Genomic DNA, 18020 nt, shown 5'->3' with positions numbered 1-18020 from the left:
AAAGTAGAAGCATTTCCTGATTCATTTCCTCAATGGCTTTCTCATGATCAGTCCGACGCCTTTCAATCAAGTTGTTTATAACTTTCGATGAGCCACTTAACGGAACTAAAAGAATGATAATTATTAATTGATTAAATAGCATACATGTATAAATAAAATAATGGAATACATGTATGAAGAATTTCAAAATTCGTACCCCAATCTTCCGGCAAATATTTCACTTCCCAATCCTTCGCGTTTTCAATTACAATAGCATTATCATTTTGTTCAAAACGGCACACATTATTCCTTTTATATTGCTTTAAAAAACTTGATTTGTTATGTAATAAATTTAAATCTATAGATCTATCTATCTGCATTGCTTCCATTTATTATTTAAAAGGTAATTATTCCAAAATTAAATTTTTGATATTCAAATTTGTTCAATTGTTTTTAAAATAATAAATTAGTAAAAACATTTTACAGCATGTTTTTAATGCTTTTTAAATTAGTATTCCTGCTGCGAATGTCATCAACAAAAGTAACATTCATGAACATAGTTTTGTAATCAATATAATTATATATATTGAATAAGAGAGAAAAGAGTGTTAAGAAATAATCTATAAAATTTAATATTAAGTAAAAACTATTATATATAAATAGTGCATTCAATATATTACACAAGATGTAGCCCAAATTAAGTTTTTAAAATCTAGTAATTATAGGAGTAAAATTCGCCATATTGTTTTCATTTATGAATTATTTATTAATGCATTATTCTCCAATAAATTCACATAATAAATTGAATAATTTAACACTGAAATGACATCGAGATTAAAAGTCATTGAAGTAAAACAAATAAAAAATATATCGAAGATGAAACAAATCCAATTTTTATTTTCTTGCTTCATAAGTCCATTCAATTTGCTTACACAATTTGAGAGAGTCTATTCGAGTCAGTTTCAAACCTGTTTAAGACACTTTTTTCTGTATCATGTTTTAAATAAATAAAATAGACTAGTTACAAAATAAAATCGATTGTTAAATTTTGCTATTCTATTTCTCCAGATTCTAAATCCGAGTCACTATCTTTATTCTTCTCATTTTTATAAATATGCACATCATTTTTATAATTAGCAGTCTTATCATTTATGTTTCCAGTATTCTCAAAACAATCATTATTTGCATCATAATCTTTATTGTAGCTATATTCTCGATAACTTGAACTACACCTTCCTTTCGATGTAGTACTCATATTAGTATCAGAGTAATCTGAATCATAATCATGTCTCGATTTTTTATTAAAATGATGATTAGTATATTTTTCTTGTTTATATTCATTGTATTTACTCCTGTGACTATTTCTAAACCGATCAGATGAAGAGATTCTACTACGACTACTCTCATGCTTATTTTTGTCATAATATTCTCCATCACTCTCTTCATCAGCTTTTCTATATTGTTTCGGTAAATTTTTATCTTTTTTAAGTATGTCAATTTTTTTCTTATTAGCTTCAATTGATTGTCTTTCATAATCATTTCTTCTAGATAATTTTTGCTCAACATATTTATCATTTGAGTTAAATTTATTGTTGCTATTTTTATTTCTATCGAATGACCATTTTTGATTTTTCATACTCTTAGCTATTACTCTCTTCTGATGATCAAGCTGTGGAAATAGATCTGCAAAATATGTTTCTAATTACTAATGTGATATGACGTCTAATATATTCTTTTGTTATAATTGTCATTGACTTATTGTTAGTATGAAACACAACCAAAAGAAAAAATAAAAGATATAGCTTGAACTAAATATAGAAATTCAGGATTAATAATTTAATATTTACATCTTCATATATATATTTTGTTCATAGATTTTTAATATTTATGGTATGTTATTAAATCACAGCCATACCTTGAGAATTTTCCAGAGCTTGTTTTGCGCAATTCATTTCCGCTTGTTGAATACTGTGACCAGTAGCCGTAGCTAACCGCTCACCTCGAAAATAAACTGCAACGGTATATACTCTGGTATTTGTGGGGCCAATGCATTCTATCACCCTGTTTAGAAGATCGAGTACATATATAAATGATTATCATTAAATGAGCTTTGTAAAAATTTTGATATTATATATATATATATATATATATATACTTATATAATATATAAGTATATATTAAATATATATATAATATTAATTATAATAATATATATTATTAAGTAAATTTAATTATTTTACTTATAAACTGGTATATCTGGCTCCCCGCCATCCATTGTTCTTAGTGTCAAACAGCATTGTTGCAGCTTACTTTTTGGATCATTCCAATCTTGATTCATGATAAAATCTTGTAGGCGTGGAAATAGACAAACCTTTTGAATCAAAATATAAAAATGAAATCATACTATATTGAAAAATAAACTATATAAGTTAGTTTACACCCACTTGACAAAATACTTGACAATGTTTCATGCCTTTATCGATATATATAGCACCCAGTAAAGCTTCAAGCAAATCAGCTCGATCTTTAGTTTTCAATTCTGCCTTAGGATTACTATACACAGCATATTGGGTCATTCCTAAATCATCACAAACCACAGCTTGTGTGCGATTATTGACCAAAGAACTTCGTAAAAGCTATAAAATAAATTATTATTTATATCCTGTTACTATTATTAAAGCTTTTTTTTATTTTATATTTACAGATAAGTGCCCTTCGTGATGTTCAGGAAAATGCCGATATAGATATTCAGAAGAAATTAATTGCAAGACAGTATCCCCTAAAAACTCTAGGCGCTGATTGGAACCTAGTGTTAAGTTTGTGAAACCAATACTCCGATCAGTAAATGCACGTGCCAGTAATCGTATGTGTCTGAATTTTACACCTAAACAAATAAAAAATATGTGTAAAAAAAATAGTAATAGTAAAATAGTAAAGTAATGTGTGTAAAAAAATAAAATACATGTAAATATTTGACAAACGGTAATAGTATAGGAGCCAGCAACGTTTTCAAAACAAGCATTTTAGTCAGGCTGGTTTTTTGGTATGTGGTCCTTGGTGCTCTCTCGGTTAGGGTGAGGGCCGTCTGGCAGCTGGAAGTGGTTGCGTTAATTAGTGCGCAGCCAATTTGTACAGCGCGATTTCAAAATTTTGAAAGCATTTTAGTCAGCCCAATTTTCGTTTTTTTGACTTCGAATAGGTTCACCAGACTCAAATTTTTTGTTGCCAGACATTTTGGGCGCTGCTAAATATGTGCCAGACGCCAATTTATTTATTAATTTTTTTAAAAATTCAAATCATTTTAGTCCGTCTGAAATTTTAGTATTATGTTCGTTAAGGGTCAAAACACGTAAAATTAATTTGCCAGACGTTTCTGCGGTTGTTAACCATGTCTGGCAAGCAAAAATGTCTGGCAATATGATACTAGTTTATAGCATTTTAGTCGGTCCAATTTTCATTTTTTAATTTGGTATTTGATTTGATAACTTGAATAAGTTATCCAGATTCACATTTTTGTTGCCAGACATTTTGGGCGCTGCCAAATATGTGCCAGACGCCAATTCATTATTCATTAATTTTTTTTAAATTTCAAATCATTTTAGTCCGTCTGTAATTTTAATATTATGTTCATTAAGGGTCAAAAAACATAAAATTAATTTGCCAGACGTTTCTGCGGTTGTTAAGCATGTCTGGCAACGAAAAAAGTCTGGCAATATGATACTAGTAGACAGAGTGAGACAATCGCTAAATACATTGGCGCGAATGAAACAAAAAACTATTATACTCGTAAGAGCGCTATACGTTTACTAGGCAGAAAACCATAAGAAAAATCAAGTAACTACATTAGACAGATGTGTTTGTTATAAACTTCTCTGCAAAATTGTGTTTATACCATTTTTCTTCAGAATCACCGTTTCTTACAAATTGCCATCTGGAAAGTTAAAAAATTCATATTTCTCATAATATGCAGCCTTTATAAATACATCATCGAAGGTGAATTATGAGTGAAAAATAAAAATCCATTGATTTGTTTTGGATAGATGAGTTTAACGAGTCTTTTGATATATCACATTGTAGTATTATTGTCCCAGTGTGGGAGGTTCGCATACCTGATTGTTTTGAAGGAATTAATCGAAATAATTATGTATAAATGAATGCGAGGCGTGTTATAACATCCAAAGTGCTTAAACAGTTATCATATTAAGCCATAAGACGAATAAATCTGTATAATAGATGTTTTTATTCGTTGTTAAAAAAACGATATTCCCAATTATAATCTTGATTTAAGAGACCTAGGTCGAATGACTATCATTATATAGTGATACATATTGATCTAAAATGAACCCATTTGAATTTTTGAATTATTAAATACACTTCGATTTTTAAAAAACAGTGCTCAATTTACAGCTAAAAGCTGAAAAAAAAGGGCGGAGAATGTTTGCTGTACAATATATATTGTATATATATATATACTAGAATTTTAATATTCTATTCTAGGGGTAGCTCGAACTGGTAAGGTAGCAAAACTAGTATTATCAGTATTTAGTATAGGTATGTATTACAATTAGTTGCTGCTAAACTGCTAAAGCCATGTAATATGTACATGTACCAATAATATTACATGTATCATGTAAAATGAAGTCATTCGACTCAGTTAACTTAGTGATAAAAAAAATTGCGTACAGCAAAATGATTATTGTCAGTTCTCATTGCAAAACTTAAAATATATGATATTCTTAGGAAATTGACGATGTTACTTAACCACTGTCGAGTCAAAGTTTTCAAAATATTAACAGCAATATTTTAGAATCATTAACATATTTTTTACAGCTAGTAAAATTAAAAAAATTGACTAATATGATGCAATTTCTTTGTCTTTTCTAATTAGGTCTTTATTTAACTTTATTTTATTTGTTTTATGAAAATGTTATTGAAATTGCACTAACTTTAAATAGCGCTCTTACGAGTATAATAGTTTTTTGTTTCATTCGCGCCAATGTATTTAGCGATTGTCTCACTCTGTCTACTAGTATCATATTGCCAGACTTTTTTTCGTTGCCAGACATGCTTAACAACCGCAGAAACGTCTGGCAAATTAATTTTATGTTTTTTGACCCTTAATGAACATAATATTAAAATTACAGACGGACTAAAATGATTTGAAATTTAAAAAAAATTAATGAATAATGAATTGGCGTCTGGCACATATTTGGCAGCGCCCAAAATGTCTGGCAACAAAAATGTGAATCTGGATAACTTATTCAAGTTATCAAATCAAATACCAAATTAAAAAATGAAAATTGGACCGACTAAAATGCTATAAACTAGTATCATATTGCCAGACATTTTTGCTTGCCAGACATGGTTAACAACCGCAGAAACGTCTGGCAAATTAATTTTACGTGTTTTGACCCTTAACGAACATAATACTAAAATTTCAGACGGACTAAAATGATTTGAATTTTTTAAAAAATTAATAAATAAATTGGCGTCTGGCACATATTTAGCAGCGCCCAAAATGTCTGGCAACAAAAAATTTGAGTCTGGTGAACCTATTCGAAGTCAAAAAAACGAAAATTGGGCTGACTAAAAATGCTTTCAAAATTTTGAAATCGCGCTGTACAAATTGGCTGCGCACTAATTAACGCAACCACTTCCAGCTGCCAGACGGCCCTCACCCTAACCGAGAGAGCACCAAGGACCACATACCAAAAAACCAGCCTGACTAAAATGCTTGCTCGAAAACGTTGCTGGCTCCCGTACTATAATAGATGGGTTAAAAATTTGCTGGCTATATTTTTTGATTTGCTATATTTAAGCCGTAAACTGAAAAATGTTCTAATTCTAATTATTCTTTTATTCCAATCTTGAGCTTGACTGCAAATGTTAGACTTTATTATGATGAATAACAAACATTCTATTTAATGTTTGAATGCTTTTTTCCAGCTCTTTTCATTTCAGAAACCCACATTGTGCAGCTTTATGAATATTCAAAATTACCCTAATTTAATTATTAATTTAGAATAAGCCTGACAAGAGCCTGAAATATTATTTATTGTTATTATTGATTATTGCTTGTTTATGAATGAATAAATAAATAAAATAAACAAATCTATGTCAATTCAAAAATGACCGAAAATAAAATATATTTAAATTGACAATTGCGCGGCATCCGGATTAGATAGATGGTATAGACAAGAACTGAACAAGAACTGAAGAGTGTGCAATTTAGCTAAAAATAATGACAAAAACATTCAAAATCACAAACAAAACGATTTAGCATCGCCCAATTAATTATCTTACGCTATGGATATTTTTTTCAAAGTGTGTACAAACCAATTAATTCTTCAAATTTAGTCAATTTCTGAAGCAATTCATAACTTGGGATCCACTGTCTGTCCCCATTGGGTTCTTGCAATTGTAATGGATGTGCAGGGTAATTCATCCATGTTTTTAATAATCTGTGTTCATTCATAAATAAAGCATTTCCGAAAACTTTATCAGCCACCTGAAAATTATTAATTAATTCATATAAACAATTTCAATTAATATAGTATTAGTTTATATTACCTGTATACCGCCATCAAGAAACAAGGCGCCCATAAGAGCTTCAAAGCAATTTGCCATCGCATGGCGGAGTTCTAATTCATGGCAAAGATCGGAACCATGAGCATATAGCATGAAATGCTCAAGTTTTAATTTCTTTAAATAGAATCCAAAAAATAAAATAATTACAATGCCAAAAAAAGCCACCAAGATCTGAATAGCCATGTATCATATAAATATTTAATTCTTAAGGTGATAAATTTGTGTCACTTTAAAGAAAGTGAACTCAAATTTTATTATTAGAAAGTATTATTGAAGATTTCAAATGGATTAGAAGAATTATTATGAAAAAACTCTAATTGATTTATTTTACCACATTTTACTAAAATTATTTTATATTGTAAAAATAAACAATATTATAATTCATTAAAATGAGTATAAAATATATTTATTTTTTAGTTTTTTTTATTGGCTCATTTGATATCAACTTAATTTTCATATAAAAGTTTAAACCTACTTTAGCAAGAACAGCAAGATGTTGGTTTTGAACAATAGCAGCTCGATATGTAGCTAAACCACCTTCTTCCAAGTCCGGAAACATGTGAAATAGGTGAATTGAAGTTAAAAACTCTACTACAGCATCTCCTAAGAATTCCAAACGTTCATTGTGATTGATATTTGATTCTGTTTCCCTTTGTTTTCCAAATCTAGACATGATGTTTATTAGAGTGTTAATGCCTGGAAAAAAGCATTGATTCAAAGAATATGGATCCATTAATAATAATGTAGTAAAAATTATAATTCACATTAAATTTTTAGCTATGAATCTAAAAATTTTCTGAATTAGTTGAAAGTTTCTGAATTATAATGCCCCTTAAAGATTATATTTGAAAATACGTCAAGATATAAATGTTTACATTTATTTGTGAGCACAACTAAAATTCACTGAAATTTATTAGAAGTTGAATTTTAATAAGTGTCAATTCCGGATAAATATTAGTTTCATATGTGAATTCCTTCAATTTTAAAACGATTAAAAAAGTATAGGAATGAATATAAACAAATTGTTTGTTTTTAATAATTTCTGAAGAAGATCCCATATTCCCGAAATAAAGAATAAATGATAATTTAAAATTTTGTTTTCTTTAATATTTGTATTAATATGATAATATTCTTTTTCATTAGTAAATTATACCTCTTTTCCTTGTATTTAAGTAATGAATTTTTCTATCCCCATATTCAGGTTGTCTTATTCCACAATTCGTCAAACTATTCCTAGCATGATCAGGATTTGTACCAAAATTTTCACGATAACTTGGATGTGTCAAGGCAAGTTGAAGCAAATATCTATTTTTAAATTTATAATCAATACTTTCTTCAAGTTGATATAGAGATCTATGAAATCTCAAATGGCACGCTAGTACGGGAATTAGCATGGCATGCTAGAAAACAGAAAATAGTATAATATACGATTAATGATAATGTTCTATAACAAGAGAATCCACAATGTTACACATGTGGAAAATATTATATGTTAAATATGCTCAAATTTACAAATTTAATTGTAATTAAAAATGTCAAAATGCATACATAATTAGATAATTAATATTTAATTAAATCAAAGGGCCTGTTTAAGACTATGCTATAATTGAAACACAATTTATTATTTAATAAATGGATTTCATTACCTGTACAATATCACACATAATTCCAGTTCGAAAAAACCCTTTGGAACTTAAAGCAACTGTTACATCTCGCTTAAGTTTACCTTGAGACCTCATATCTTGTAAGCGAGCTTCTTTACTTTCCAATTTACGTTTATCTTCAAATGATGGTTTTGGCATATTTGCAATTAGATGTCTGTATTTCACATATTCTCGCCATGCTTTCTGATATCTATATATCAATTAGAAATAGGTTTAAAATATGCAAAACAAAACAATAAAATAATCAGCTGTAGTAGTTGATGACATTCTACATGCAGCAGTTGTATATATATGTATATACAAATACATCAAAATAGAAATTGATCATGAGTTCCAAATCACTTTCAAGAACACCAAACAATTTGTGCTCTGGCTCTTGTATATACTTATTTATTACTTACATATTTGGTATTAAAAGTGACGTACACAAAACAATGCAAGCTCTGCCCAAGAGCAACTAATGATTTTAAGCAATTTGTTTAACTAAGTTAAATCTGCCATAAAGATTATCATAAATACAACATTAAATACTTACTCAGGGTTACCAGCATAGCTTAACTGTGGTGGTCTTATACCAAAATGAACTATTTCTGGATATTTATTTTTCAAATCATCAATGCAATTATTTTCATTTTTTAATTCTACGTTACGATCTAATTGGTCAACTCGAACAGAGCAAGGTTTACATCCAGGGTATGTAACAACCATTCCTGAAAAATGATACAATTGAAAAAAGAACAAAATACAAAAAATAAAATAATTTTTATATTTCATTTAAAATACCTTTAACTTGGTCTGCATAATCTTGCCATTCATATTGTGTCAATTTATGCATTTCATTAACTACATTTATGTTGACTAGTTCTTCACTGCTTGCTATTAGATATCTTAATACTTCATTCATTGACAAAACTTCTTTACCATTATCTGGTATTCATTAATTGGATTAAATATCTTATGATTAACTATATTTTAAATTATGATATATACCTGGAAGATCTCTAACAAATCTTGGCATAAAATGAAAAATTGGACAGCAATCATCGCTATTGTTTTGAGGTTTTAAGTCAAAATCGACAAGTTCCAGGATTTCATGAAATAAATAGTCGACTGCAAATAAAATATTACATTTTATATGGTTTTCAAAGGATTATCATAAAATTCAAGGAATTATCATTCAACCCCTCAAATAATTACAGAAATAAATTAATTATAAAACTCTTGAACAATCTGGTGTATACAAAGTTGTTAATTAAATTTTTTATTTACTTACAGAACAGATTTAATTCTTTCATTGTGTAATGCTCCGGATGTTTTTCTTCTATATATAGTATTGTATATTCTATATTGAAACGTATTACCTGCAGTTAATTTTAAACATTAACTCATTAAATGAAATTAAAATTATATTTGCGTAAATATTATCTTTACCTTGCATGTAGGTAAACTACCTAATGGAGTGTGGCTGAACATTGAAAATCCTTCAAAAATAAATTCATGCTCATCGTGTTTGATTATAGTGGGTGTTTTTGTTAAAAAATTGGTCGGTGGTGATATTGTAATTCTGTAAAAAAATAAATATTTATATATTAAAAATATTTAGTAAATTGATATGTACATTACACTATATAAATATGAGGGATGTAAAATAAATTATGAATTCATAAAATTTGTTTTAAAATTAAAGAGTATTAAATAATTAATTCCAAAATTACTATTATTACCTATAATGGTATAAGTTCTTTATATTATTAGATTCTGGTTTGCATTTAAATTCACCAACTTCTCCAGGATATACTCCATGGCGAATGCCAGATCGCTTTGATCTTGCTGAACATCTGCACAGTGGACCATCATTCATTTCCCCTGGATCATTGAACCTTGAAATTAAAAAAAATGCTGATATGGGCATGTTCATTATACTTATTATAATGTAATATCTATTAGAAAAACGTATTAATATTACAATAAAAATTTAAAGTGATTCTGTAGCAGAGCAAACCTGACTAATACATACTTACAAAATTAATTAAAATAAAACATAAGATAAAGCATTGCACCAAAAAGCATATCAATTAGCATTTAATCCTTTCATCAGTTAAAATTTGCATCGAATATATGTCAAAAAACTTACCACATTTCTCTATGTAGTCTTTGAGGATGTTTCAATTTACGTGATAACTCCTCCATTGCGCAGTCTTCTTCGTCTGATTCCATGCCACTCATTGAACTATCACTACTAGAATCACAATGTTCACCTACAAGAAATGGAATAGACAATTCAAAATGTTTTTATGTAAGTAAAGATAAATATGCAAACTCAAAATAAACTCACTTTTATGTTTACACATTTTTGTCTTGTGCTTGCGAGGAGGTACTTCATAAGGTTTTTGAGATACCCTTGCTTCTTTTGCACGTGCGATTAATATTTTATAAAAATCATCACACAATTGAGCAAGTTTTGGAGTTTGAACCATTGTTCCATCATCAATGCGAGTATAATATAAATCAGCAGGTGATGATCTTGTCCAAACCTTTTCAATATATTATGGTTACAATCAAAATATGAAAAGTGATGTAAAAGTTTTGTTTCATGATTTCATAAGTTTTGTATTATATTATATTATATAAATAAAATTTAATAAGTTTTGAATTATGCAAGAAATAAGAATCTGCTAATTTTAGAAAACTAATCTTACTTCTGTAATATTATCTTCTTGATTATTTAATTCTTGTAGTTTTTGTGATATTTCCTCTGATGTTGCACAAAAGTTTTTTCTGTATTTCATCAACAACATATCCCTTTCTGACCACTAAAATATAAGATTGTCTTCAGAAAAGTTGCTTAATAATAATTACATTATGTTTGAATAGACAAATTAATGTTTACCTTCTTATCATCACTTTTATGCCAACGATCTCGACTTCTTCTTCTTGGTCTTTTTTGTTCAAGTATATTCTTTTTACTATCCGTTCTGTCATTATTATATGATGAAGTATTTAGAGAATATTTATTATCGGCTAATCTTTCATTAGTATAATTATTAAGTGAATCATTTATATCTCTATCACAATCAGATATCAAATCATAATATTTAGTATCTGTTTTATCATAAGCATTACAATTAACATTAATTTTTGATTCTTCTTGCTTAACTTCAGAATAATTTGTATAAGAATCATTATACTGCGTAAACTGATTAATATTATAAACATTAGGTGAAATATTTGGATAGTTGTTAGCCGGTGTTGGATAATAAGGTAAAGACGGCTGATTATAATAAGACTGATAATAGTCTGGCTGAGCGGTTGGAGGTGGCACAATAACATGGTACGGAACACCATTGTTTGCAACTACAGCCAAATTGGGTGGTGGTTTAGTAAAATCTGGCAAAACCGGAGGAGGACAGGCAAAGAAATTTGGTGGCGGTTGATCCATTATTTTTTTAAGTAGTTAGCTCTGCAGATATATCTTCATGGTAATGTTTTCTTGCATTTAGAAATAGCGTATTAAATCATTTCACTCAAATTCATTAAAGCCATTGAACTGTCACATGTATTTCGATTCGTATGATATTTTTGACACTTTTATTTCAACCATTTAAACTGTGTTATTGACTAAACCTTAGTCGTATATAAGGTCTAAACCTTAAGGCGATCATGAAATTATTAAATTACAGGATACTCCGATGCAGTAATTTTACTTTCCAATTAGTTTATTCTAATTATTTAAATATATCAATTAAGACTTATTCTGGCATATCATATATATATATTTCACGAATGCAGATCTTATTAGATGTATGATAATAATGCATGTAGTTATAAGCATTGTTTAAAACATTATTATATCGTCTAACGTTTAAAACGTTATGTGAATAACAAAATATTAAATTTATGAAATATAATCATTAGAAAATAGTGATACCCCTAGACAATATTAGAATCCCCCGTGTTCATATAGACGCTTCTCTCGCCCGATTTTTACGTTCAGAAGGAATACTTAAAGGGTCCTCCGCTCGACGTGGTGGCGCTGCTTTTGGCATTCAAATTAATGGCGCAAAATTTGAAATGAAAATTAATGAATTTTAGTACACGGGTATTTGAAACTAAATTTGGTATTACAATCCAATTATGTTTTGTAATAATGCAATAATAACAAAAATATACTAGATATAATTATATTATTATAAATATACAATCAAATCGAAATATAAATCAACAAATACACTGCAATACACCGAATTATATATAATAGATATCACATCTAATCTACTGGAATAACTTCTACACTTTTTTCTACTTATTAATATAAATATTCAGTGAAATTTAGTGAATAATGCATTATAGTGTTAGTTCATTACATCGTCTGTCATTTTTAACTCTCATTAACTAGTAATCATCCCGTGCAAAATTTGACATTCTTAAGCAATTCATTTTTTCCCAAGTATATTCAGATCCGCGTGAAGTGGTAATCCAATATTAAACAGCTGGAACAGCTTTCTATTTGTGTATTATGTCTTTCTTGTAGAAGCGTATATTTGATTTCTTACACAATTTCCTAGAACTGATCTCTTTCCTTAAAGTGTATTATGATTAGACTAATATGTCAATGCACTACGTAGTATTGTAGTAATTATGTCCTCCATATGAGTTTGAAGCTGTTCTATTCATATTGTCAAAGGGCTATGCATTTGAGAGCAATTCCTGATGAAATCTTTATTAACAAATATACAAACACAAACGAAGAAGAATCGCCATTTTGTAAACTTATACAAAAATAACACTGACGTTTCTTAGTAACCAATATAAAACATTTGAAAATACTTTTTCATCGGCTCACTAGCGCCAAATCTGCGACTACAAATGGACCCCTAAGTATTCCTTCTGAACGAGGATTTTGTTCTAAGTGAAAAGGCCCTGGTGATACCGAACGCAACAACGTTTCTGCTTCTGACACTAGGTAGCAGCATCTCTCGTGACGATCTAATTGGTCGTCACCTTTGACCAATAACAAGTCAAGAATTTGAATTTATTACAGTTTAATACATCCGAATTAATATAATGAATATAAATAAATAATACATAAACATAATATAAATCATTCTGCTTTTTTTATGAAATTATGTATAATATATTTATATAAAGTTATTAAATATATTAATTATTTTGGTGTATTTTTTAATGGAAAAAAAATTGCAAATCTGCCAGTGAAGTTCATTTTGGTCGTGATTAATTGGAGAAAAACAAAAAAGGTTAGAGAAATTTATAAAAATAATTTACTCATTATAGCATCAATCATATATAATTTATTACGAGCAAATATAATATTCAAAAGAATTTATTGATGTTTAAATGCAGTTTCATAGTTACAATTACTACTGCAAAAATATTTTAATAAAAGAGACATTTTGTTACTAATCGAGTTACATAAGTACAATTTATTATTAATACAATACAGCCTTAATAATTACAATAGTTATTTTATAATTTCTCTTCATATATTATATATATATATTTATACTTTCTACACTGCTTATATATAATCTTACACTTCATTGTAAGAACATTAATAGTAAGATTTTATTCATTAATTTGACTGAATATAACTTAAATTGGCATAATATAAACTTGTAAGCTTACAATGAATATTAGTGATATATTTTATATAATTTTATACAAATCAATTTATATATATTTACATATATCTAATGTAGAAAGTTGATTTTTTACCCAAAAACTATAAATAACACTTCTTAATAAATTCAAATAAGATATGAAACTATTAAGAGCATTTTCTAGCAATACAAAATATTTTAAATAAGATTTTACTATTATTTGTGAGATACTGAAAATTTAATTTAATGAATAACAAAAAAGATAAATAAAAAAATATAAAAATCTGAAAAGCTTAACTAATAAATAGTATTATGAAAAAATTCAATTTACATAAACGCAATTTACTATCAATCATTTGTTTATTCTTTGAAGAGTATTTTATGTGCAATCCACAATGCCATAATAGCATTGAGGTGTATATGCAGTACACTTGTCATATCCAAAGAAATCGATTGTATGAAATTTAGTCGATCTGAATCTACTAATATTTTACTGCATTTTACAAGGATCAATGTCGCTTACCTATACAGTACTTGCTTTACTACTGAGACAATACAAATACATGAAATCTAAGCTTCGTATATAATAACAAATTTGCTTGAGCAAAACTGTATTTTAAATGAAATTTTTACACAATTAATTATTCATGATTGTCTTAAAAAATTAATAACAAACTTATCTTTAACCTTACTTTTCATTTTATTTTATTTAAATAATTTACATAAAGTAACTATTTTCTATATAATAAAGTTATACTTATAAATATTTTTATATACAAAATATTGTACATTGGACTAATTTCAGTTTTGAAAAATTAATTGTATTAAAAAAAAACTAATTGCCCTCCATTAATTCAAGCAATGGTACTTGATACCCCAACATTTTTATAACAATTAGATTAAATAATATTTAAATTATATACAAATATCTATAATACAATCACTATAGTATGTTCTAAAACTTTAACAATAAGTTAATAAAAGTGCATGAATAAATTTATGTTGCATAAAGTATATTCCTGCACAATACCAAACTTTTCAAAACTTATTTTCTAATGAATATTTTTTTTGAGTTAACATACATTTTTTACATAATTTTTCTATTCAATAAGTAATAACAGAATTATTTTCGATACTCACATAGAAAGGGCGTGTGCACATGTCATTATTGTAAATACGTATAAAAGAAGTATATTAACTTTATTATTGTTCAGGTTCACATTTACATCAGGTTCATTTACCTCTTACTGCCATTCTCAGCCAGTATAAATAAGCTAAAATTATAACTCAATGTTTTTTGTATATATATATATATATACCACTTCACTGGATACATCCATATTTGCACTACTTTTTAATGTAAGTCTTCAAAACTATTTTATAGTAACACATTATAAAGATTCTTCAAAGGCTGCCATTAAATCACTCTGCATATTCATATCAATTTGATTAGCCAACTGAAAATATAAAGTGAAATTTAATATTTTCCTCCAGGATTCAACTATTTTCCAGTTAAAATTTAGTTATATGTTATACTTTGATCGTATTTTTATGTTTGTATAAAAAAATGAATACCATAATACATACTCTATTTTTTTTGTAGTAAAATATTGTGATATTACAAAATTTGAATTTGAATTGTCTATTCATTATTTGTAGCAAAATTAATCCAATGAATATTAATTAATTATTAAAAAATATATATTTTATTTATAGTTGCACAAGCTATAACACTCACAGCTTCTCTCTGTCTCTTTGCTTTCTCTCGTTCACGCTCCCTAGCAACTTTGTCTCTCTCTGCAGCATCATTATGTGAAGACTGGCTAGTGTTAGAAATAATATTGGGCAGTTGATTATTTGGGGAACCCTTTACACCACTTGCAGGTGAATGCACTAGGTCATCAACTCGGCCTGGTGGGGCAGGAGTTATAGGTGTAGGTCCAGCCCCAATAGGGGGTCCTGCTTTCCTGAGCATAACGGGGCTGCAATAACAATATTATTAATATAGAAATGAAAAAAATTCAATTGATAAATTAATTTTCATGACTGCATCATATGAGGCAGAAAACAAAATCATGGTAACAAACAAAATTTAAAAAATATTCTACATTTATCCTGCAAATATATAATTTTCTCAAATAATCTATAACTCACTTTGACTTATCTGGTGTTTCAGATGCTTCTTTCTCTCTTAATTTTTCCATTGCTCTTTGTTGCTGCTGCAAAGCCTTTTGTCTATCTTTCGCTTTGTTTTTAAATGCCTGTTAAATATTAAACATTATTGACACTATTAATAAAAATATAAAGATGACTATAATAATACATACCAAAAATGTATCTGAATGTGTCTTAGGTTTTGATCCTTGTGAATTTTGAGGCGAATTAGATTGTGATTGACTCAATCCTATGGAAGACCATGAACTAGCATTTTTAACATTTTGTTCTTGCTTTGGTTTGAATGCTTGTACAAAATTTGTTACAGAGTTTTTCTGTTCTGGTGGTGTTTGCTTTTTCTCATGACTCATGGAATTTATATTATTAGGAACTCCCATTAAATCCTCAATTGGTTTTGGTGTCAAAATGACCTTTTCTTCTTTTTTCATAATGTTATGATTAGAAATTGGCAAATGTTGCTGTCTTGCCATCATATGCTGTTGTTGGGTTGTCATTGGTAATTGATCGAACAAGGATGTTGGTGGCATAGAGTTATGCATGTTAATATTATTCATATTGTTGACATTCATCATATTCATTCCATTACTCATTTGCATATCCATATCTGTTTTCATCATTCCAAATCCATTGTTACTAGAACCAATCATATAAGAATCCTGTTTGATTGCTGGTATATTCTGGGTAATTTCCATATCTAAACTGTGCATAACCGAGTTATGACCTGCCATATCAGCCATGACATTATGCATGTTCCCAGGGATCATATGTGAAAAATTAGGCTGCACCATATCTCTTTTGCCTAAACTTTGTTCAAGACTGGCCAAAGAATGCTCTAAGGGATCAATCATGAACTGGGATTGAGGAGAAGGTGGTTTAAGTTGAGGCATTGCCATACTGCCTAAACTCCGATTTTGTTGCATACCAACAGAACTATTCAATAAATTATTGTTATGCATCATATCATTCATTTGCGAATTCATATTAGGCATTGTATTGTTCATTACATTCATTCTGCTTTGAATAGATGGTTGTTGAATAGCAGATGTAGTTTTGACTAATTCATTCTGGGTTATGGTGTTCAAACTCTGTTGCGATGTAATAGGCATGATAGGTTGAGTCATAGCTGGATTAGCCATTACAGGTTTAATAACTTCGGGGGTTGATATCAATTCATCTGGCAAAATTGGTCCATTATTATTAGAGTTTGCAATTGGCATATTTGTCGTTATACCAGTATTTTGAACTGGTTTAGTTATTGAAGTAACAGTATTGTCAGTGGTTGTCACATTACATAAAGGAGTCGATGTAATTGCAGGAGCCACTACTGGTTTACTTATTGCATTCTGCACACTAATTGAAGCAGTAGTCACAGTCGATTTCTTAAAAAAAAAAATAATAATATATATATATATATATATATATATATATATATAATTTTATATATATATAAAAATGCATTTCTATCATTTTAAAAAATATATTATAGAAACATGAACATATAAAGACAAAATTATCAAATTTTATATATATATATATATATATATATATATATTTATATATATAAATATATATTGATAAAACTATGAACATCCAAACTTTTCGACATCTGGATGGAAGTCTGTTTAAAAAGATTATAGTTTTATCAATATCTTTATCCCAATCTGAAAAAAATATCAATATATATATATATATAAAACAAAAAAATTTTTAATGATATTTTAACTTACCGGTACAGCAGGATTTGTAACAGGCGATGTATCAGTCTTTTTGGTTTTTTTCCTAGATTTGGTGCCACCTGTGAAACAAGACAATCAGAAATGTAGTTAATTACTCCAAATGATTCATCTGTTATATAATATGTGATACTCACAATAAATGCTAAGGAGCAGGAGCCAATATAATTTGAGCACTCGTTTAGCTGACTTTATATACCAGATCAAAGTTAATAAAATTCACTATTTTATCTAAAGCTAGTATTGTATATAATTCAATGTTA

At 28.1% G+C, this 18020-nt stretch overlaps 2 protein-coding genes across 3 annotated transcripts in view; both read right to left on the bottom strand.

The window, feature by feature from the left end:
- Positions 1–886: 886 nt before the first annotated feature.
- Positions 887–11912, bottom strand: LOC113384446 (ribonuclease 3-like). Its single transcript, XM_026622159.1, has 20 exons — positions 11122–11912; positions 10931–11044; positions 10567–10765; positions 10366–10489; positions 9956–10111; positions 9663–9795; positions 9505–9592; positions 9222–9341; positions 9015–9158; positions 8767–8941; positions 8214–8421; positions 7721–7967; positions 7043–7263; positions 6550–6681; positions 6316–6487; positions 2682–2863; positions 2424–2615; positions 2220–2350; positions 1895–2040; positions 887–1662 (listed from the first exon to the last, which is right to left on the bottom strand). Exons 1-20 carry the CDS (start codon positions 11668–11670, stop codon positions 1031–1033), a joined length of 4065 nt encoding a protein of 1354 aa, XP_026477944.1. The 5' UTR covers positions 11671–11912; the 3' UTR covers positions 887–1030.
- Positions 11913–15002: 3090 nt separating this feature from the next.
- Positions 15003–18020, bottom strand: part of LOC113385461 (homeotic protein female sterile-like) — a 70377-nt gene continuing 67359 nt past the window's right edge. For both annotated transcript variants that reach the window (XM_026623313.1, XM_026623314.1), the window contains exons 18-22: positions 17752–17819; positions 16177–17403; positions 16004–16110; positions 15588–15831; positions 15003–15306 (exon numbers count right to left, since the gene is read on the bottom strand). In XM_026623313.1, the coding sequence (XP_026479098.1) occupies positions 15241–15306; positions 15588–15831; positions 16004–16110; positions 16177–17403; positions 17752–17819 (1712 nt within the window). In that variant the 3' untranslated portion in view covers positions 15003–15240. The remainder of the gene's footprint in view (positions 15307–15587; positions 15832–16003; positions 16111–16176; positions 17404–17751; positions 17820–18020) is intronic.

This window comes from Ctenocephalides felis, unplaced genomic scaffold (assembly GCF_003426905.1).
Source record: "Ctenocephalides felis isolate EL2017-DRISC unplaced genomic scaffold, ASM342690v1 CF-g0.4_SCAFFOLD_03571, whole genome shotgun sequence".
Lineage (NCBI taxonomy): Eukaryota > Metazoa > Arthropoda > Insecta > Siphonaptera > Pulicidae > Ctenocephalides > Ctenocephalides felis.
The sequence above is the reverse complement of the archived record's forward strand: the minus strand, read 5'-3'. Positions and strand labels throughout refer to the sequence as shown.